Below are 22,859 nucleotides of genomic sequence, written 5' to 3' on the forward strand. Positions count from 1 at the left end.
TAATTACCTTGAAATGAGAACGACTGGGTGAACGGGTGGGATGGGGGAACGTCGTGTTCCAAGCGAGGCTTAGGAAGGAAGGCTTCTGTAGAAAGAGTTACAGCTGCTTTCCAAAACACGGGGATTGTGGAAGTTAATCATTCATTGGTTGGCGTGTGGATGAACACGGTCAGGTCTTGTCAATCCAGTACATGATTTATGAACCAAACTATAGTTCCCCAAAGCATACTTACATTTTCCAGGACACTTGTTCATTCCGTAAGGTGTGTCACGTAACACATAAAATGTTCCCAATTTCCATGTAAGTCTATCGAGAGTAGTTTCCTCACCCTGCCTTGCCAGTTTCAGCTAAGCCTGTAAGGGTTGCTTAATCATCCTCCCCCATCAACGTCACTACGATGTCACCACAACACGTCCTGTCTGGCCTATTTGGCCGTGGAAAAAGACCGATCTCTGTCTGAACACGAATAATTGAATTCCATCTGAAAGGATTTGTGAGAAAGTGATGCTCATAGGCAGTCGATTTCAGAAGTTCTTCATATACAGGGACATGGTGTTGGATTGGATTGCTCTACCAAACCTATGCTGTCTCCTGTAAACTGGTTGATAATTCCAAAGCAGGATCAACAAGATGGAGAAACATTATATTGACAGAGATGGCTGAGAGAGAGATTATCCCTAACAACCAGGAAGAGGGATAACAGGAGAAATAAAGACTTTTTATTCACACAGTGCTTAATCCACGACTATCCATTCCTCAATATAAAACATACATGAGATCTGAATCAATCATTTTGTTTAGACTTGTACATTTAAATGGGGGTTCTACAACTATTATTATGGAGGGATTAATTTGCTATTATTTTGAGGAGATTCATTCATTATTTACAATGTGTTAGCATATTATATGCACATATAATTGTATTGCAGTTTAAAGTCTGGACAAAGGAAATTGATTCAATCCATTGCTTTTGTTGTGGAGGGTAACCCAGCCCTCTCCCCTCCCCCTTTGCCTTGGCCTGGCCCAGGCCTGCCGTTGCTAGGGGAAGTGATGTCACCAACTCAACAGTTTGCCGATCAGCCTCATATGGAAAGAAGCAGAGACTCAATAGAAACCTAACAGAAAATAGACGAGCAACGTCCTGAAAATCCATCTTCATCCAAGGGCTAAATTGCTAAATTTGTATCGCAAATAGCAAGAGCATAAAATACACACGTTTATCTTTAAAATAAGCCAAATATTATGATTTTGTGATATCAGGAGAATTTTAAAACGAGTGGTGAAAGATAAGTAGATTGTTGGACTGAAGCAACTGTATTGAGAGACACAGGTGACAGAAAGGATCGAGAAATTGCACTAACTTGGAGGAATTGTGCTAAAGTTCGGTTTACTTGTTTACACTCACACATCATTGGACTTTTATCCGATATTTTTGTGCTAGCGAGCTTGCTTGCTAGCCAGAAATTGAAGTTACAGTCATGGAATTGAGAGTGGGAAACCGATACAGACTGGGCAGAAAAATTGGAAGTGGATCCTTTGGAGATATTTATCTGGGTAAGTAGTGCTTGCAAGAAGGCTTTCTCTACACACAGAATTCTAAAAAATAAACAAAAAAGCAAGAAATCCTTATTGACTAGTTCATGCTAGCTAGCTAGCTAACTAGTTAGATATCCTGTTGGCTGCTCACAACCTACTATTGTCAGCTGCTCAGTGTTATATCAGCTGATTCGATTGAAAATAGAAATGTTTAAAGCTAGCTGGCATTTTAGCATTGTTTGAATAAGCCAATTGTTAAAATTCATATTATATTGTATTTAGCTAGCAACGTAACGTAATGTGGAATGTGAATTAGATAGCTACAGTAATAGCTTGGTTTGTCTCAGCCTGTGATACTACATTTTATTTTCCAGTGCATTGTTGCTAACTGGTTAGCTGGCCAATGAAGTATCACAGACACCAGAACCAAGTCATGAATGAAGGCTAGAATTAGAAGCTTCCATTAATGGGTTGTGATGGTAGCCACAGCCGGGAAACCCAGTCAGCTATCAGTCCCTAATTATAGCTATCAAAATCAGTCAACTGGGATAGTTTTCAATCAAGGCATAATCGTTTCTTTCTTGTGTAGGCTAAGCATAGCACACAACACAAGCGGGAGAATTTGTAGTTTCTATTTACAGGATTTAACATTTAGTCAAGTAGTCCACATTTTGTGTATAGAGCACTGCACTCCGATCCACTTATCGATCCATGATGAGCCAAGGTTAATATTATTTTGCTCACCAAGCTAATGGAGTCGCTGCTCTTTAAGATCTCACTGTTGGCTTCTGGAAACCCATGGTGACATTGCTAGAAATATGGTTCACACCAGAAATCCGGCACGATGAGGATATTCGTGTCAGTTGACATAATCCTGTTGTCCTGCTCATTGTCAAGGCCAGGATTCAATCAAGAGAAGTGAATTGTCACGAACATGAGGGATGTTCTGAAATGATCTCTCCAGGGCTGTAGCCCATGTCTATAAAATGTCAATATGTTGCATAATTACTTAAGTCAAACAGACTAATTACTAAGTCAAACAGTAACGGTAAATAAGAACATCATTTAGTTCAACTTCTTAAATGAGATATATTTTATTCAGCTTCCATTTATTGATATGGCCTAGTTCTTGTTGATAAACATGAAACAGGTGACTATTTAATATGGTCCTATCCACGTTTACAAGGATATTTCCAGTAAAGGGGTGCCCTCAAGTTATATAGCCTGTATATCAGGTCAGTCATTCTTATTTACTCCTCTGTTTTTATGGTTCAGAGAAGGCTTGGGATTCATTAGATAGGAGATCAGGGCCTGTCACGATTGACAGACCAGCCTTGGTCCTCATTGTCCTTCAGCCACTGTCAGGGGGTGAAAGGGACTCTTTTGTCGCATCCCCAAGTGGCTACTGGTGGGTTTTGTCAACCAGAGAAGGGGTGGGGTGGAGGGGTGAGTGATTTGGTTGAGACCAGTGTTTTGTGTCCAAATTTGGTTGTCGCAGGTTCCTTTTGTCTTTATCCATGGGTGCAGAGGCCTGTTCCATGAAGAGAGTTTGCCGAATAAGCCAGGCTTAAGTGGGTTACTTTCCCTGACATAAGCCTGGCTTATTCTGTAAACTTCATGGTACAGGCCCCAGGTGTGTACTGAAATCTAAGCCAAATCTGAGCCTGTGTCTGACCACCTTGGTCTGGGTTTCATTTAGATTTGATGTCACATGACCTACTGTAGCACATTTCTGCAAAACATTGGTGTCTACGTACGTTTTTTCTGATCATTCAGTTCCTGTTCTCCTTCTCAGGTCCTCTTTCTTAGCTGAGGGAACATAGATAGGAAGTGCTCTACGCCGGTTTACAAACAAACGATTGGCAGCCGCTGAGGAAAGGAGATAAGGAAGCGACTCGTGGCCTAAAACAACGTCACCCGTATCGTCTCTCCTCTAGCTAGCTGGCCGCTCCTGAGCAGAGGGAAAATACAACCTTGGCAGGCTGGCTGTGTTTATTGCATGTTTGTACAGCCCTGGTGGTAGATTAGCTCCCGGCACGGTGGCCTCACGCTGGCTAAAGGGTGCCAGGGTCTGGCTGGAGGCCTGGACCTTGGAGCTCGTTCGTCATCTCCACTCCCATGACGTTAGAACAGAACACCTGGCTGACTGCCGGAGGTATTACAAGACAGAGTGAACAGAAGAAATACCATTTCACCTCTGACACCATCCCTGTGACCTTTCGGTTGGGTTCAGAGTGTGGGGGGGGGGGGAGAAATACCCTGGCGTGAGCAGTTCTCCACCACTGTCAGCACTAGAATACCCCCCTACCCCCCCCCCCCCCCTTCTTTTATTTACGTGCACAAGCCATGCATGATGGAACAGAAAACCTCTCCTTTTCAAAGACTGGGAACTGGGTTGTGATGTAACCCTGCTAGATACACAGCGACCACGTGGCCCGAGGCCCAGAACTGTTAGAAGCAGCTCGCGCACTCGGTGACCCTTTCAAAATGGAGTCCTCTGCTCTCCATTAGGAGTAGGTCGCTCGTTTTCACCCGACCCCTAGAGCTTTCTCGGAGGGGATGGATTATTGGACGCTCGATGCGTAGCCCTCACCCCGTCCACGCGCCATGTGTCGTAGTTCTCGCTCGCGTGGGTTTCGATGTGGTCATAGTTTGACAGCAGATGGAATCTATTAGGGGTCTCCGAGTGGTGAGCACAGTGTGTTCTCAGGGTGTTTTTTTGGGCAACAGACTTTGGTGAGGTTACCGTTCGTTCTGCGTTTTGAATGTTTTATCCAGAGATCTAGTGACCACAGATGGACGGAGCTGTGCTCTGCAGCGTCGGAGAGGGCGTTGGCCACAGGCTATCATGATTGTATAGAATATGCATCTTCAAGCATGGAGATCAACGAGTTAACTGGTTACAAGTCGATCTTCAGAAAGGCGTTTGTCACTGTCACAGCCAATCATTAGGTTGTAGTCAATCTACCTTTTGGTGAACGTTTTCTGGCAGTTGTACTTATGATCTCACAACAGATGAAATGTAATAAAGTCAAATAGCCTTCAATTAAAGTAAATTGCCTTGACAGACTTTGGTTTCCAGCCATAGTGACTCTGTGTATGATTCAAGGCCGGCCAGGTTGTTGAAGGATCTCCTCCCAGGCGTGGGGGCAGGAGGACACGTGTTGACTTTATGTCCAAGCTGGAGAAGGTTGTCCTCAGCCACAGTGTTTACTGTTTGTGTGCCAACTCCCCCTGAATGGCTGCCTCAGCACTCCATGAAACTCTGTCTGTTTTCTTGATCTCTTTTCTTTATCTCTCGCCTCTCTCTCTCTCTCTCTCTCTCTCTCTCTCTCTCTCTCTCTCTCTCTCTCTCTCTCTCTCTCTCTCTCTCTCTCTCTCTCTCTCTCGCCTCTCTCTCTCTCTCTCGCCTCTCTCTCTCTCTCGCCTCTCTCTCTCTTTCGCCTTTCTTTCTTTCTCTCTACCCCTATCCCTTTCTCTCTCCAACTCTCGCCTGTCCCCTCTCTTAGCCCTTTCTCCCCCCCCTTTTGCCCAACCTATCTTGACTCCATGTTGGAGACACCATCTTTGAGATTGTGTCGCAACATTTCCTGGCGTTTGCCCAACCAGGGGTCTGTGAGTTTTCACAGTTACTAAGCTGTGTTATGCAACAGTACTCTGTTCAGCCCTGTGTGTGTGTGTGTGTGTGTGCGCGTTGCTCATCTACTTATGTAAAGATTGTTGGAGGCTTGCTGTACGTTGTTGCTGTGCCATACACACGTGTGTGTGTGTGTGTGTGTGTGTGTGGGGGGGGGGTTTGCCAGTGTCAGCAGACTTTACACCAGGCCTTTTTTGGGTGTATGGCTGATTATTTGTCCAGGTTGTAGGGCCAGTGCAGCTACGCACTCACACATGTCAGCTTTGTTTACCACACACACCGTTGTCCTGCGCCTAGCTTTACCTCCGTACAGCATAACCTGAATCCCCCCTTCCTCTCATGCTTTGGTACAACAACAGACCCCCATTAAGGATAGGGGCACAAGGTTCTTAATCCCCCCCCCCCACCCATGCGTCAACCTAGCCGACAAGACAACAGAAGGAGCATCTGGATGCGTAGAAGACCTCCCCCATGTTCCCAGGAAACGATTGGGATACTAGCCACAACTTCGCATAACGAGCGCAATGTCGTGCGTTCGCTTGCCAAACTTGCAAACGCTCCGCAGTGTGCCGCTAGGCGCTTGCACAGCGGCATCGATTCTCAGCCATAGCGCTCGCTAAATTCCCGCAGCAGGGAACTGTTCTCCTTTTTCATCACCAGAACCAAGGGAGTCCTCTTTTTATTAAATGTCAAGTGTAGACATTGTTTTTTGGGGGTTTTGTTCAAATGACAAGTTGAAACTGGAACAAAGTGACTAATGGCTGCAAGTTACAATGGTGGTGTTTGTCCAAGGTGTTCTTAACGATGATAAATCAGTCTTTTTTTGCAGGCAGGCCCGGAGAGATTCCGTATCCATGACATTCAGGCGGTCTCTTCTTCTCCGTGTGTGTCTGTGTTTTTATTCAATCTAATCTAAGTTCCATAGTGTTCCTTATCCCACCCCCCCTCTCATTGCGTAACCCCAAGTGCTATAGGGCTTCATTCATGGCCTCGTCACAGATCTGTGTTCTGAACGCATGGCTGAGTTGATTGCAAACAGTCCTCCAGAACACCCACCGTCCCCCCCTCTCTCTCCGAGTCCCAGGACAGGGAGAGATAAGGCGGGGACAGACTAGACCCAGGTGCCTGCAGGGGAAGGAGGGAGGGGGGGGGGTGGAGGAAGAGAGAGGAGGCGGCAGAGGGGAGAGGCCATTGATCTAGACAACAAAGCCAGGGTTACCTCAGCACAGAGAACTTAAACCCGGGTTGCCGGGCGAGATACGGGTTTCAGAGGTGAAGAATGTAGTGTATGACCGAGCAACAGTCTCCCCCATACTCGTTGGCATTCGTGACTGTTATATAAAAACGTATCTTATCATTTTAATGATGGCGCGCACGGTTGGGCTGCTCCCAGGCAAGCGGTTTTACACGCAGGACTTGGTCACACCAGGCCTGGTGGAGCTCTCCTGTCCCAGTAACACACACACACACACACACACACTGCACCACTTCACAATCCCTACTTGTTTTTCTCCCTCCTCATTCTGTCCTGCACAGCGCTCGCCACAGCGGACCTCTGGCCGCTAGCATCTGCTGTTGCATAACGTTACAGGTTCCTGCTCGGCTCCCTTCCTCCCCCTCGCGCCGTTTTTTGTTGGCTGAGACACTCAATTGGGGTTGGGGTAAGAGGAGGGGGAGAGGGAGTGGAAACAAGGACGAGGTTGATGGAAAAATCAAGCCAAAGTTAAGCTGCTTGCTTGTGTGGACGAAGGGGAATGTTGTTGTCGTCGTTCGTTGTCGACGACGGCGCGAGTGTCTGTCGTGGGCGTTCCTGTGCCAGGAAGCTGAGTACCTGAGCAGGGGCACCGGGGCCTCAGGAAGCTCAGTACCTGGGCAGGGGCACCGGGGCCTCAGGAAGCTCAGTACCTGGGCACCGGGGCCTCAGGAAGCTCAGTACCTGGGCAAGGGCACCGGGGCCTCAGGAAGCTCAGTACCTGGGCAGGGGCACCGGGGCCTCAGGAAGCTCAGTACCTGGGCAGGGGCACCGGGGCCTCAGGAAGCTCAGTACCTGGGCAAGGGCCTCGTGGCGTGATTGATGGCCTGCGATAGCGCAAGCCGCGTTTTTGATTTGCATGATGGCAGTGCAGCCTTCCTGGTTAGGAGGGTTTGTTTGTCTTTTGTGTGGAGGGACGTGCCCAAACATGTCTTGCCTTGGAGACATCAGTATGCAGGCTGTCACACACGTACACACACACACATGTACACACACACACGTACAAACACACACGTACACACACACATGTACACACACACACACACACACACGTACACACACGTACACACACGCCTATGGTAAGAGGAGGGTTAGCATTCCCTCTTTGAATGTGTCCAGACAAATCAAATTCCTGTCAAGATAACAGCAGCAACAACAACCTTCCTCTCCTTAAACAACATCACAATTCAGCAAACAGACATTAACTGTCTGTGTGTCTCCGTTTGTCTCCCTACCAGATGTGAGTAGGGCCGAGTTGAAGTCTAGACGTCCGCTGTCGGATGCATTATGCTAATATCCTTCAGCGTGTGTTTGTGTGCGCCTGTGTCTTCCGTCTGGCTGGAACTCGACTCCGGGCAGTGTCGTCCGACCTCTTCTCAACTCTGCACGCGTGGGTAACAGACCCTCCAGTCCTGCCCGTGTCATTCTGGGGTGTAGGAACGGGGAGCTTGACCATGCGTCTTTTAGCACGATCTGTCTCAGGAGCGATAGCTTAGCTCCGTATAGTTACCCCCCCCACACACACACACACACACACACGCTGTGTTGACCTTGGGGTCAGACACAAGATACGGGTTACCTCTCTGCTCGAGAGAAGTCAATCCCACCTGTGAACTGGGCTGGTACGGATCAAAACCGTTTCAACCCTCCAGCCAGGAGACGAAGGCGCTGACGTCAGCCTGGAGTCAAAGTGCGTCGGGCGCTAATGGAGAGCTGGAACTGCACCTCGGCTGCATCGAGTGATTAGCTTTCAGCCCCGTGTCTGTGCTAGCCCCAGCTAAGGGGGTACCAGGGATGGACGTTTAGATCAATCCTTCAGGGGAGCGATTGATCAGCCACACGCACTGAAGTCAATATCGTTTTTGTGGGGGGGTTTTCCAGCCAGTTGTCCAGGGAGGGATATAAAGATTACACACACACACACACACACACACACACACACACACACACACACACACACACAGGAGTCAGTTCTGAGCGAGGCAGGCTGACAGGCAGCCTTCAGGCCAGTGGAACACTGGGCGTCTCTGCTCCGGAGAGGAGGTGTGTCGCGGTGCCGTGTCTGGTAAGGGCCGTTACATAACCTGGTGTTGAGTTACTGTTCCACCATCCTGCCCAGAGGACCCCAGGCCCAGATCCAGACCACAGACCCAGATGGTCCAGCCTGGGACACCAGACTTCAGGGATGGATGGCTTTTTTGGAAAAAGACTAAACATGCTCTTGTTGTGATTTTGTGTAGATTGAAAGAACGAAGAAAAAATGAGAGAAAATCTACCCCACCAAATATAATGCACGAGCTGTGATGCATAGGGTGTGGTTTAATAGCTATGCCGACAATGATTGCGTCACCTGGCTGGCTGTTGGGTTGGTTACCATGGGAAGGTGGGTGGGGCCACTGAAGGACTCAGCGGGCATGCGGAGGAGAGGGAGGGGCTGGGTGGGGCTCTCCCTTTAACATGTCATAATCACTGCCTCCGGGGGCCACATTCCCCGCACCCCTCCACACACACACAACCCCTGCCGTCCATAGAAACGACACGAGTTGGGTCCCAGTTGTGGAGGCTCATTTGCATAAGTTGTGGGGGCTTAGGGTGATTAATGGGGGGCAGGTTTTTAGGCGTTATGTGCCGGCGGAGGGTTGGGGTGGGTGGATGAGGTTGTTAGCTCCTCCGTTATGGTATGGATGTGAATGCTGCACGGAGGAACTGTATGTGGGCAGTGAATGTTCTATCTCTGTAGCCAAGAGAGGGGTGGGGGGGGGCAGGGGTGACTCACCCACCTCTCACCAGGAACCGTGAAGTCTCAATCATGCCGAGGCCTCGTTTCCGTAGGGGCGTGTTTGATAGTGACACGCGTATCATAATGGTCCCGCTCGTTCCGGCAAAGCCTCTCGCTATGGAGTATGTTTCATTTCAGTCCGTAATCACACTTAAGGTGTGTGTGTGTGTTATTTATATATACATATATGTATATATAATGTATATACATATATATATATATATATATATATATATTTATATATAAGCGACATGCCTACCGCCATTCTCATTTCAATAAATCTAGACCCGTTTATTAACCAGCGCTTCTGACACCACACCACCAAGAAATGTGACATTTGTTTGACAATATTGACATATTATCACCTTGAATACTAACCACTTCTCTGTCCCTCCCTCTCTCTCCCTCCCTCTCTCTCTCTCCCTCCCTCCCCCCCTCCTCTCTCTCTCTGTGTCTCCAGGTACTGATATATCTGTGGGGGAGGAAGTGGCCATCAAGTTGGAATGTGTGAAGACCAAGCACCCCCAGCTCCACATCGAGAGCAAGATCTACAAAATGATGCAGGGAGGAGGTACGCCCCCCAACACGCACACTCTCTCTCACATACACACACACACGCCGTACTCCTGCCTTGCCTACCTTCCAAGCGTACCACCCCGGGTCAGTACGACAGAGCCCCCAACCGGCACCTCTGTCGCGACCAGGAAATGACATCTGCCAGTCCAGCCTAGCATCTCTGAATTCGCCCGAATTCCCGAGAGAAGTCGGGGATTTGCGTTGGCTCTCGCGCCATGCTGTCTGGAAGGTTCTAGGCTTCTCTCACGCCCCCCTTACCACGTCACACACGCTGGCACCACCGCGTCACAACAGGCCGGACGTCACACGCTCGCACCCCCTCTCTCCTCTTCATCTCTGCGTCCAGCTCCATCTCATCCCTCGCCCTCTTTCATCTGTTTTCATCTCTCCATTTTCTCTCCTGCCGCTCCATCACATCTCCTTCCATTATGTCTGTTTCACACTCCCTCTCTCTCTCTCTCTCTCTCTCTCTCTCTCTCTCTCTCTCTCTCTCTCTCCCTCTCTCTCTCTCTCCTCTCCCTCTCCCTCTCCCTCTCCCTCTCCCTCTCCCTCTCCCTCTCCCTCTCCCTCTCCCTCTCCTCTCCCTCTCCCTCTCCCTCTCCCTCTCCCTCCCTCCCTCCCTCCCTCCCTCCCTCCCTCCCTCCCTCCCTCTCTCTCTCTCTCTCTCTCTCTCTCTCTCTCTCTCTCTCTCTCTCTCTCTCTCTCTCTCTCTCTCTCTCTCTCTCTCTCTCTCTCCGAGTTGTGGCCAGATGGTGTGAGCCTGGGGAGGCATGAAGAGAGGGAGGTGTGTGTGTGTCAGAGGGGGGAGGGGAGACTCGACATTCCTCTTCTCAGGCACATCCATCTTCTCTGGCCTTATACAGGCTATGAATATTCATACACGTGTGTGTACGTACACTCCAAATAACGTCTTGGGGCACAGCTGCATCCTATCTTTTCCCAGCTTCCTTTTTCGCCCGCGGAGGGCCAGACGTATTGCTGTCACCCACGTGAGAGCAAGTCCCGGGCCTATATTAAGCCAGGAAGTCCGTTTGAGAGTGTGCTCCCCACTATGGCCTTGAGCCCTACATAGCCACCCTGGATTTTGTGGGGCGCCAGACGAACTCGGCCTCGCCGGAAAACCAGCCTCGCGCTGCCTCGTAAGCGCGTGAGATGGTGGGAGAAAGGGCTGGAACAAGGAGGATGACCCAGACAGAGAGATATATTTGGAGTGTGTGTGTCTGTGTGGGTGTGCGTGTGTGTGTGTAGCTGACGTCGAGAGAGTGCCGCCTGCGGTGCTGAGCTCCAGGGTGTGGTGTGTGTGACTGTAGTAGGGTCTGCAGCGTCAGCAGTTGTCTCTACTACTATACCAGCTGTCTCTGGGGGGGGGGGGCTCTGCCTGCCCTCACGTGTGTGTGTGTGTGTGTGTGCTCGCAAGTATCTAGGCTGACTAACAAGAGAAACAAGTCTCTTTTCTCACACACACTAATAGACACACACTCTCACACGGTCCCTCAAGTCACACACCAGCCCCTCACCCTCTGCAGGGCCAGGCGCTGTCCCTAGGGCTAGGGCTGGCCTGGGGCTAGGGCTGGCCTGGGGCTAGGGCTGGCCTGGGGCTAGGGCTGGGATAGAACCTAGGGCCTGCAGAGAAGCAGTGACACTGACCACCTCCAAGGTCACTTCCCCCGCCGGCGTGTCAGGTTTATAGCCCCTGCCAGAACCACCCCACTCTCTCTCTCTCTCTCTCTTTTACACACACACACGCGCACCATCATTGATTCACTCTCCCTTTTCCTTCTCGGCCTCTGACGACAGCGAGGTCGAGACCGTCGTGTTTTATTGCCCCCTCCCCCACCCTTCCCCCCCGGTCGACCTCAAAGTCACCTTCAGCCTTCCCACCGTGTGCGGTGCGGGGTCTCCTCTCCACCCCTCTGGTGGCCGGGCTGGTCCCGCTGGTTCCTCGTGTTCAGACTTCTACTCCTGTTACCTGTGACTGTGGTGGTGTGATGCAGGGACCTGGGGTCAGTTTGGTCTCTAGAGCGACCCATCGGATCCAGACTCTGGTTGTCTGTGAGGTCTAAAATAACTAAAGTGTGTGTCTCTCCCCTCTCTCGCTCTCTCGCTCTCTCTGTCTCTCTCTCTCGCTCTCTCTGTCTCTCTCTCTCTACCTCTCTGTCTCTCGCTCTCGCTCCCTCTCTCGCTCTCGCTCGCTCTCTGTCTCTCTCTCTCGCTCTCTCTGTCTCTCTCTCTCTACCTCTCTGTCTCTCTCTCTCGCTCTCTCTGTCTCTCTCTCTCTACCTCTCTCTCTCTACCTCTCTCTCTCTCTCTGTCCATCCCTCCTTCTCCCCTCGGTATCTTTGGCTGTCTCTCTCTCTCCCCCTCCCTCTTCTTCCAGTGGGCATCCCCACCATCAAGTGGTGTGGAGCGGAGGGGGACTACAACGTGATGGTGATGGAGCTGCTGGGGCCCAGTCTGGAGGACCTCTTCAACTTCTGCTCCCGCAAGTTCAGCCTGAAGACCGTCCTGCTGCTGGCTGACCAGATGGTGAGACACGGAGAGAGAGGGAGGGAGGGAGGAGAGGGAAGGGAACACCAGAACAGACGGCCACATAATAACATTTCCCTCCTCCTACACCCTCCCTCCTCCTACACCCTCCCTCCTCCTACACCCTCCCTCCTCCTACACCCTCACTCCTCCTACACCCTCCCTCCTCCTACACCCTCCCTCCTCCTACACCCTCCCTCCTCCTACACCCTCCCTCCTCCTACACCCTCACTCCTCCTACACCCTCACTCCTCCTACACCCTCCTACACCCTCCCTCCTCCTACACCCTCCTACACCCTCCCTCCTCCTACACCCTCCCTCCTCCTACACCCTCACTCCTCCTACACCTTCCCTCCTCCTACACCCTCCCTCCTCCTACACCTCCAGCTATCAGAGACTAACCTCTCTGTCTCGTGTTATCTCTATTTGCATGGAGAGTGTGACTGGTTTGCATGGATCATCAGTCCTGTTTCCTCAACAGGGCAAAAGCCTAACAGGTTCAGCCTGTTAAACCAGTCCTGCAGTTTCACATTCATCCATCGTCATCTTATTTGCACTCATTTGACCCCCGACATATTCCTTATATTTCATTTTGTTATTAAATGTGACTCCTAGAAATGGTTTTAAATCAAATCGAAGGTTGGGCGATCGTACCATACCATGTATGCTGAGGCCTGGCCAAAAATACTAGTTTAGAATATTAGTATAGAATATTGTGTTGGAGTATTTCTTTGTTTCCAATCCAAGTTAGGATGTTGTTCCTGTCCTCCTTATATTGGCACGCGTGGGGTCCCTCCATGCCCACGCGTGTAATCAAGGGGAGGTACACTAAGACCAGCTCCGGTGCGCCCCAACGGGAGGCTCCCCATGTCCCGCGGCAGCACCCGGAGCGAGGCACACTCGCCCCACGCCGACCGAACCACGCGGCCCGGGCTCACATCCCCAGCAACCCGTCCGCTAACCCCCCCCCTCCCCGTCCCCCTCTCCCCACATCCAATCACCAGATCAGCAGGATCGAGTACATCCACTCCAAGAACTTCATCCACCGCGACGTGAAGCCGGACAACTTCCTGATGGGGCTGGGCAAGAAGGGCAACCTGGTCTACATCATCGACTTTGGCCTGGCCAAGAAGTACCGCGACGCCCGCACACACCAGCACATCCCCTACCGGGAGAACAAGAACCTGACCGGCACCGCCCGCTACGCCTCCATCAACACACACCTGGGCATCGGTAAGGCGTGGGGGTTGGATGACAGTACAAACATGATGTGGGATCTTCCAGGAAGAAAGGCATGGGTGTATTTACCAGCAGAGTAGGCGCACCGCGCACGTAAACACACCGCCTGTCTGCACACTCGGAGGAATGCCATTTATTTCTCCCATTTTTTTTTCCAACTGTTCAATCAGAATTGAATGCTAGCCCTTCCACAGTAGCTTGTTTTTGAGTTTGTCCTCCCTGAAAGTCTTCTCACCGCCCTCCTTTCCCCTCCCTCCCTCCCTCCCTCCCTCCTCTCCCCCTCCACAGAGCAGTCGAGGCGTGACGACCTGGAGTCTCTGGGCTACGTCCTCATGTACTTCAACCTGGGCTCTCTTGGCAGGGCCTCAAGGCCGCCACCAAGAGGCAGAAGTACGAACGCATCAGCGAGAAGAAGATGTCCACCCCCATCGAGGTGCTCTGCAAAGGCTACCCCTGTAAGTGCTGGCTAGCCCGGCCGAGTCGAGGTCGTCCGTGTGGGGGCCTTGACGCGTCTTGGGAGGGATTCCTCAAGCATGTTTGATTCCGGGCCGTTCTTGAGGCAAAATGCCTCTCTTTGATTCAAGATCCATGGTTGGACGCTTTTGAAATCCTTAAGGGTTCGATGCATCACAAGTTGTATCTTGTACCATTTGTATTGTTTGTATTTTCTTGTAATATTTTTTTTTTTGTATTTGTATATTGTAAAAACTTATATATTATTTTATATTTATTGTACTTTTTACTTTAATTCAAATTCCACTTAGTTGTTGCTAGTTATGTACATTTAGAAATAGTTAGTCCTCATATTTAAATTTAAGATTCCTATATGTTTAATGTATGCACATTCCGACCAAAGCAAATTCCTTGTCTGTGCAAACTTTCATGGCGAATAAAACCCATTCTGATTCTGAATTCAAGTGAACATGCAGGATGACGTTGCCAAGCTGACTTGTGTCCCTGCTTGTGTTCCCGCTCCCGACAGCCGAGTTCTCCACGTACCTCAACTTCTGCCGCTCGCTGCGCTTCGACGACAAGCCCGACTACTCGTACCTGCGGCAGCTCTTCAGGAACCTGTTCCACAGGCAGGGCTTCTCCTACGACTACGTCTTCGACTGGAACATGCTCAAGTTTGTGAGTGTCCTCGTTCGTGGCCCCATGCGTTTCCCGCTTGATTTTTCGGAGCGTAACGATGTTCGTAAAGATTTTTTTTTTTTATCGTTTTTTTTTTTATTGGCTGTAGTGCAGAGTGCTGAGGACCATTCAACCGTTAGTCAGTGATTGACTGTGGGGAGCTTGTGGGTGGTGATTTCCCCCTCCATATAGTCCTAACAGTATAATGACGGTTAGGGGAACCAGAAGGTCGTTGAAGGAGAAAGGGGAGGTTATAGATTGGTGTCCTTTTATAGAAATGTCCACCGAACTGATTTGATGACCGTGCCATTTTGGCGGTGGCCATTTTGTCAGTGTGCTCACTGTGTGTGTGTGTGTGTGTGTGTGTGTGTGTGTGCGCAGGGCGCCAACAGGGCAGCGGAGGACGCCGAGAGGGAGAGGAGAGATCGCGAGGACCGTCTCCGGCAGGGCAGGAACCCCGCTTCCAGGGGGATGCCCTCAGCGTCCGGGAGGCCCCGGGGGGGCCCGCAGGACGTGGCGGCGCCCTCGCCCCTCACCCCCACCTCACACACAGGTGAGCGCCCCGGCTCACCACAGCATGGGAACCCCTGAACGCCAGGGGGGGGGGGGGGGGGAGGACGTGCGTAGAAAGTGGGCGGAGTAGCCTTTTTGGCTGTGCCGCCACACGCGCACACACACACATACACACACACTATACTCTTGTTCGTATATTTAAACCGTCACATCTGCCCTCTCATTTCAAACAAGCTGCATACGCACGCAAGCTCCAAAGCGCCCTTCAGATGTATAGCTCGAGTGTGAGGGAGAGAGAAGGTGGGAGAGAGCGGGGCCGGGCGGCAGTGTGAGATTCCAGCGGCACCAACACTCGGACGTCAGCTCCATTAAACCAGGGTGGATGATCAAAGCTCGCGGTTAGACGTGGGAGAGAGTGTGCGTCACACCCCACACCCCCCCCTCTCTCTCCCTCCCTCCTTTTTTCTCTCTGTCCCTCTTTTTCTTTCTTTCTCTCTCTCAACCCCCCTCTCCCTTCCTTTCCCTCTCTCCCTCCCTCCCTTTCCCTTTTTTTTCCCTCACCCCCCTCTCTCTCCCTTACTCTCTTTCTCTCTGTCCCTCTCCCTCTTTTTCTTTCTCTCTCTCACCCCTCTCTCCCTTCCTTTCCCTCCCTCTCTCTCCCTCCCTCTCCCTCTTTTTCTTTCTTTCTTCCTCTCTCACCCTCCCCCCCCTCTCTCTCCCTCCCTCCTTCTCTTGGCCCTGTTAAAGTTCATCATGAGAGGAGAGTGCCTCTCCGCCTCCAGAGCCCAGGCTGCCCAGGGCAGCAGTCCCAGTGATGGGACTCCACCCTGCGGCGTGTCTCTGCTGGCTGGAGGGTCTCTACATGTCGGGGAGGATCCCAGTGTGCCGCCTCCTCCTGGCCCAGATAGACCCAGGGTGTCTGAGGAGCAGTTTGCAGCGCTAGGTGCTAGACCCAGGGTGTCTGAGGAGCAGTTTGCAGCGCTAGGTACACGCCGCTGGTATTAGCGGGGGGATTCTCTGATTCTCTCTTTGACGGTGGAAACGCTGATCGAGGTCCCAGCGTGTCGCCTGCCGCTCACCCTCGAACGTGGTGTCTTCACCTGGGCGCGTCTTAATCTCCCTTCCCCCCTCTCGCCTCTTCCTCCGCCTCCCTCTCTCTGCCCCCCCCCGCCCCCCCTGCTTCTCCCCCCCTCACCCAGGTATGGAGCGGGAGCGGAAGGTGAGCATGCGCCTGCACCGCGGAGCCCCCGTCAACATCTCCTCCTCGGACCTGACAGGCCGCCAGGACACCTCCCGCATGTCCACCTCACAGGTGTGACACACACACACACACACACACACACACAGAGGAGTCACCCTGCCTGTTCACAGGGCAGCAGTCCCAGTGATGGGACTCCAGACAGGGTGAAAGTTAGGATGTTATTCCTGTCCTCCTTATATTGGCACGCGTGGGGTCCCTCCATGCCCACGCGTGTAATCAAGGGGAGGTACACTAAGACCAGCTCCGGTGCGCCCCAACGGGAGGCTCCCCATGTCCCGCGGCAGCACCCGGAGCGAGGCACACTCGCCCCACGCCGACCGAACCACGCGCCAGACAGTCTGTCTATGTGTTCTCCCCGCGCCAACGCTGTCAAAGTCTTCAAATCGAGTTCTTTTAAACACTTGTCGTTGCATCCTCATGACTAACGGTTGCCCCCAAACCGCTTGCGTACACGGTCAGGAATTGGAACCGTCCGGGAGCGGGTTGAGCGCTCGTCGTGCGGTTGAGCCGGAGTCGGTGTGGAGGTGGTCCAGTTTCCGTTCCTCGAACACCCTTCACGGCCGTCGAACACAATGAGAGACCCTGTTTCCTACGTCCAAAATCCCCACGCCCTGCCCCCTCAGCTGTGGAGTCAAGCACACCTCCAGATGTGAGTGGTGCTTTCAGGCCAAAAACTGTCCGGGTGCCAAAAACTGTCCTACCTGACGTCACAATGCCGTGCCGATGCAGGGACGTGTCCGTCGCTATGCCGACCTTAAATTCCTGAGATAGCTACGCGTGCTAGCGGGAAACTGTCTTGGTTGCTAGGTAGGCAGTTTTGTATTTAGGCCTATTTAAACCAATTTAATCTACTCTATGATTTGACATTTTCACTTGTTCGACATTCCTGAGACAGCAACGCGCGCAGGTAGAATACTATACGTGTCGCCTTCCCGGTCAGTTAAAATTGATGTAAAATATATATTTATTTTTTTTATGGAAAAAAGTTAGCTAGCTAGCACTAGCTATCGAACGAGTGAAAACTTCAAAGAACAGGACCGGTGGGGGACAGAGTGGTGCCGCAGGCCCAATGGTTGGACACATACGCTGGCAGCCCTGTTGTTAGAGGCCAAGGCCAGGTCTGAGGCCTTTTAGACCCAGCTGAGGCCCAGGCCCAAACTCTGGAACACAGAAGAGAACCGTTCCATAGACGAGTTCTCTGTTGTAGACTTTAAGGATCTAGGTTGTGGGGCTGAGGGCAGGTGTGGAGCTGGGCTCACGTCCTCATGTGACTCCGGCTGGTGTGAAGGAGTGGGGAACTGGCCGTGCCGACTGTTTTATTTTATAATAATTTTTATATATATAACAATGAGATGTGAGTGGTGAAAATTCCTCACATCTTGACAAACAAACCAAGTTCCGTGGAGTGTGTCGAACCTGTCTTTCAAACATTTGACATTCTTTTTGTTTGTTGTTGTTGTGGTTTTGGACAGCTCCTTCTGAACTCGTTCCTCCACCTTCAGCCTCTAACTTCCTCTCTTCCTCACAACTGGTTGTCTCCTCCCTCCCCCCCGCCCCTCCCACTCCTCCCGCCCCTCCTCCCCGCCCACCCAACTCAGAATAGCATTCCCTTCGATCAGCCGGGAAAGTAGCGGCTCGCCACGTGCTGGTGTGAAGGGGCAGCGCCGGGTGAGTGACCAGGCCCAGTCCCAAACCTGACTCTCCTAGGTCCTCCCCCTGCCTCCTCCAACACCCTCCTAGTCAAGACGCTCTGACGACCGGCTGAAGCAACATGTGGCATCGGGCCTGATCCCATCTCCTCAGGCCTGGGCGTTGGGCAGGGGTCGGGGGAGGGTCGATGTTTTGGGACAAAGCGTCCGTGTGGGTGTGCTGTCACCTCCCCCTCCACACACACACACACACACACCTGCCCTACTGGAACGGTCTCATCCTCATACACTGGTTTGACTTACATTTACATGTAGTCATTTAGCCGACGCTCTTATCCAGAGCGACTTACAGTAAGTACAGGGACATTCCCCCCCGAGGCAAGTAGGGTGAAGTGCCTTGCCCAAGGACACAACGTCATTCTGCACGGCCGGGAATCGAACTGGAACCCTCCAGTTAATAGCCCGATTCCCTAACCGCTCAGCCACCTGACTCCTTACTTAATCCATAGAAGAAAGGAATAAGACACACTCCCCTTCCTCCTGCCTTGTATTTCCAGACCAGTAGATAGAGAGATGTGCAGCCCTGTATCAGACAGACTGCAGTCCTTGTTCAGCATTAATCCACCAACTCAAGTCCATCTGCTGCATTAACAGGTCAAATCTAAGACCCGCTGCTCTTTTGGAGCTGCCAAAAAAGGACTTGTTTTTGAGTGAACGCTCCTGAATGACTCTCTACTCTCCGCCACCAGAGACTGACGAATGTGTCTGTGCCAAGTGGTGCTCCGAAGCAACAACCGTCTCATTTCAGGCGTAGTACTTTTTCAATTTGCAGATGGATTCGGACATCTGTGTTCGTGTTCAAATGAAAGAGCTAGTACATTTCATGGACTAGCTCTTTAAACAGCAACCGTTCTAGAAATGTCCGTAAGACAGGTCCACAGCCCTGATCCCCCAAATCACAAGACCCTCAGTTCACTTTATCGACCCCGAAGAACATTCTAGAAAGAAAATCTGAATTCGGTTTATTCGCCATGTATGTTATACAAACACGGAATTTACTGTGGCAGGGAGGTGCAAAACACTAAACATATACGATTCTTAAATTAAGTCAAAATACTAAAGTTGAACTATTTCTAAGAATAACAATCCCATCTTTCATCAAGTGGGAGCCTACTCATCCTCGAGCATCTAAGATGGCCGAGCTTCTCCCCTCCGGCCAAGCGAGTGTGACGAGGCGCAAATCGTCCTCTCGCAGGGCAAGCTTGCCGTTCACGTAATCCCTCTTTGCTCTGAAGTGAACGAGCATAGGTGTGACCTGGGAGGACGGGGTGGATATGTTTGTTTTGAGCCGTTTAGTTTCCCCGGCAGCGCATCCACACTTCTGCTGCTTATCGGTGTCTTCCAGGAAGCGATCGGCCTCGTGAACGTGTCACAGAGGGCCTGCTTCTTTTGTTTTTCCTGACCTCCCGAGAACTCGCTGGTCTCACACACGCCCTCTGGAGGCCAGAATCGACAGGGCAACATCGGCCGGACTCGATGTCCCCGCCGATCAGTTCCCCCCCCCCCCCCTGATTTCCTTGTTCAGAATCCCTCGTCGTGTCAGGTTAAGAGCTGCCAGGGTCTGTCCCACCCAGGAGAGTCAATTTAGCTTCTCTGTGGACATTATTCCCTCTTTTTTCCCCTCTCCCCTGTCCCATGCATGGAGCTGAAGCCCTGTGGTTGACCAGAGTGGTGGGTGTGGCCCTGGGTGGGGATGTGGCCCTGTCTCTCCATGACCTATGGAAGGGGGTGCATTTCTGTTGGATATTCAGATGCTTTCCTGTCCCGTGTGTGTGTGTGTGTTCTTCTTAGTTCACCCAACAACCTCTGAAGTGTGCACTGTCCGTTTTGCCGCCCAGTCTTGTGTGATGGTGAGACACTGAAAATCACTTGTCGAGCACACCGCTTGAAATGGATGCTTCGTATTCCCTTTAGAGACTGTGGCAAGCGTTAAGGTCACCCTAAACCGAGTGCACTGTATTTAAAGAGAATATGTGTGTGTGTGTACTAACTGTCCTTCCTCCTCCGGTCCAGGCGCTGTCCCGTGTCACCCCCAGCGGCCTGCAGTCAGCGGCCCCCCGATGAGCCTCGCCACACGCCTGCGCCTTGTCACGGAGGGGCCTTTCACCCATGGCTGACACCATGACACCATGACACACACACACACAATCCAGGACTTGTGCGGCAATCACCAATTAAAAGCAATCGACTCCCTACGCCGGCCAATCTGACAGCAGGGGGAGTTGGTCTCCATCAGCTGAGCGGTGATACATTGAGTTTAGCTGAGTACACACACACACACACACACACAGCTCTCAAACAATCCCACACACACTTAGGAGAGTGTTTGGCCACGCTCTTTATCACCGTCAGGGGATTCCTGACTGTGAACGAGAGGGGGGCAGGGCTGGATTTTCTCCTTCTCTGCCTTAACAACCAGGCACGCCCACAGCAGCCTCTCTCTCCCCCACCCCTCCCTCCTCGTCCCCCGTCCCCCCCCCTCTGCCTCTCTGGAGGACACCAGCTACAGGGGGGGGGGGGGAGCACACCAGCCTGCTCTGACGCCCCCCACTCCCCCAGCAACTCTCTCACTTACAACAGCTCTCCCTCCCCAACGCAAAACACCACCACACACACACACACTCAGAGCCAGCCGACTTGCGCTGCTGCGCCGACTAAGCCATTCGTTTTGTTTCTCTCCTTGGTTTTGTCGCCAGAGCTTTTTCTTCCCTCCCGCTCTCCCTCCTTTAGTTTTTCTGTTGTTGTATTTAGCAGATTAACAACTTTGTTTGTACTGGCTCCATTCTCGTGAGTACATCGGCTTTGTTTTCATCCTCCTGTGTCTCAACGGTGGGAATTGTGAACATGGATGGTGTTTCGGAAGCATGGGTTTCATGTTTTCACTCTTGGATTCTCTTTAATATTTTTTTTTTTTTTTGTGAAGAAAAAATAAAGGGGGGAGGGGGGGGGTGGGTGAGGCGGGCGGCAGGAATTGATATTGCGAGTACAACTTCTGAACTGTGTGTAACTTCTGAGCATCAATTTCAAGGGTCAGTACAACAGGGCTGTGTTGTAAAAACACTCCAAGTCCCACAATTCAATGTTTGTTTCTTAAGGGGAGTCCATTCTTCGGGGAGGAATGGCGGGAAGTTTTGTGTGTAAAGCGTTTACATAAAAGTGCGTTCTGTTGATATTTAGACTTGATGAAAAGCAATCCACCATCTCTTCTTGATGTTTGTCTCTTGTTAGTCCTGGTTTAAGGGTTTTTGCCCCTTTGTGTACATTGAGGATGGGTGGGAATGGCGTGTCGTCCACATGGAGATGAGAACATGCTCCTTCCCCTCGCCGCCGTCTCCAGGGCAACGCGTGTTGGGTCTAAAAGCTGTGAAACACTTGTGATGTAAAGATGTTTTTTTTTCTTTTCTTTTTTTTTTCTTTTTTTAAATTCTCGCCCTTGACCCTTAGCGGTCAGTTAAAGGGTTTGTGTGTGAGCGTGTGTGGATAGGAGACTTGTGAGGTTGTGGGGTGTGTATTGGCATGTAGTGGGATGTATAGCAGCCTGGAGGAGGGGTTAAGACTGAAGGGTCAGTGACTGGTTGAAGTCACCCGTCACTCACATTGACCTGGGAACTGAGACCAGCACTGGCAGACTGACATCCAGTAAGATGCATTCTTACTCTTTCTAAATAAACCATCTCAACTGACAGTCAGCTATTAGTAAACCCCAGTCTGATGTACCTATTTGAACCTGGAAAAAATGGCAATATGTTTTAGTCTATTTTTTATTATTTTTTGAAAGGTTATTGGATGTTAAAAAAGGCATTAGGCTTTGAGTGACAGTTGGTCAGCGCAGTGCAGAGAGTAGGATAGGTTCACCTGCACGTCACTATGGATCTGGGTTGGTTTTGATCCTGGCTGGTTTTTCAGTCAACCTTTTCAGTGGACCCCAGTCCACCCACCTCTAATAATCGGTAGCACCTACCCTCGAATCTCCTTCGCGAGGCCTACCATGGGTTGTCACAAGAAAGACATTGAGGCACCATGCATGTCGTCACATTTTACACCGGCAACAGCTTCTCAAGGTGATATCGAGTACCGTGTTAACCGCCATATCATTCAGTGTAGTAAAACAGTCCCGAGTTCTGTCGTCTAGGGGAATGGGGTAGTTTAGCAAGTCCTCTGTTCTCGTATGTGTATATAGGATGTGCCTACTGAATGGCGAAATACTATGTCTGCATTAGCCACTGTATGCGTGTAGTTTGATGATAATGAAGGTAGTGTACGGAGGGGTTCGGAATGCTTCGCTCCATTGTAGTTCCGGGTAACGTAGTTTTGATCCTCGATTGGTCTCCCTGCGGGAGAGAAAGAAAAAAAAAAGAAGCTCCCATCTTGTTTCTCTTGCAGATGTGGGTGATGATAAACAAGTACCCTTCATGTGGGATCACATTTGCCCCCCCCCCCCCCCCCCCACCCCCCCCCCTCACAATTATCTCTTTTGTTTGACTTGGTTGATTTTGATTTGCGGTGGACACTGCGGTGTGGAGACAATGGGTGGCGTCTGAGCACGCAACGCTCGCGGGGAGCCATGGAATCTCGCCATGAACAATATTTTTTTTTTGCTCCTCATTTGTAATGCCACTGTATTTGTGTATTTTAAAATTGTGTAAATAAATTAATAAGTACTTGTACATTCGCGTCTGTGTAGACTTTTTTCCCCCC

General features: G+C 51.1%; 1 protein-coding gene across 1 annotated transcript; it reads left to right on the plus strand.

Annotated features, from left to right (window-relative positions):
* The first annotated feature begins 1,057 nt into the window (after window positions 1-1,057).
* On the plus strand, window positions 1,058-22,828 carry LOC134015157 (casein kinase I-like). Its single transcript, XM_062454512.1, is given in 10 exon segments — window positions 1,058-1,555; window positions 9,666-9,776; window positions 12,159-12,307; window positions 13,313-13,541; window positions 13,836-13,898; window positions 13,901-14,002; window positions 14,530-14,678; window positions 15,060-15,231; window positions 16,391-16,503; window positions 20,175-22,828. Coding segments are annotated over 10 exon segments (1,215 nt in total). The 5' UTR covers window positions 1,058-1,479; the 3' UTR covers window positions 20,226-22,828.
* The last annotated feature ends 31 nt before the right edge of the window (window positions 22,829-22,859 follow it).

Source organism: Osmerus eperlanus, chromosome 2, assembly GCF_963692335.1.
Source record: "Osmerus eperlanus chromosome 2, fOsmEpe2.1, whole genome shotgun sequence".
NCBI lineage: Eukaryota > Metazoa > Chordata > Actinopteri > Osmeriformes > Osmeridae > Osmerus > Osmerus eperlanus.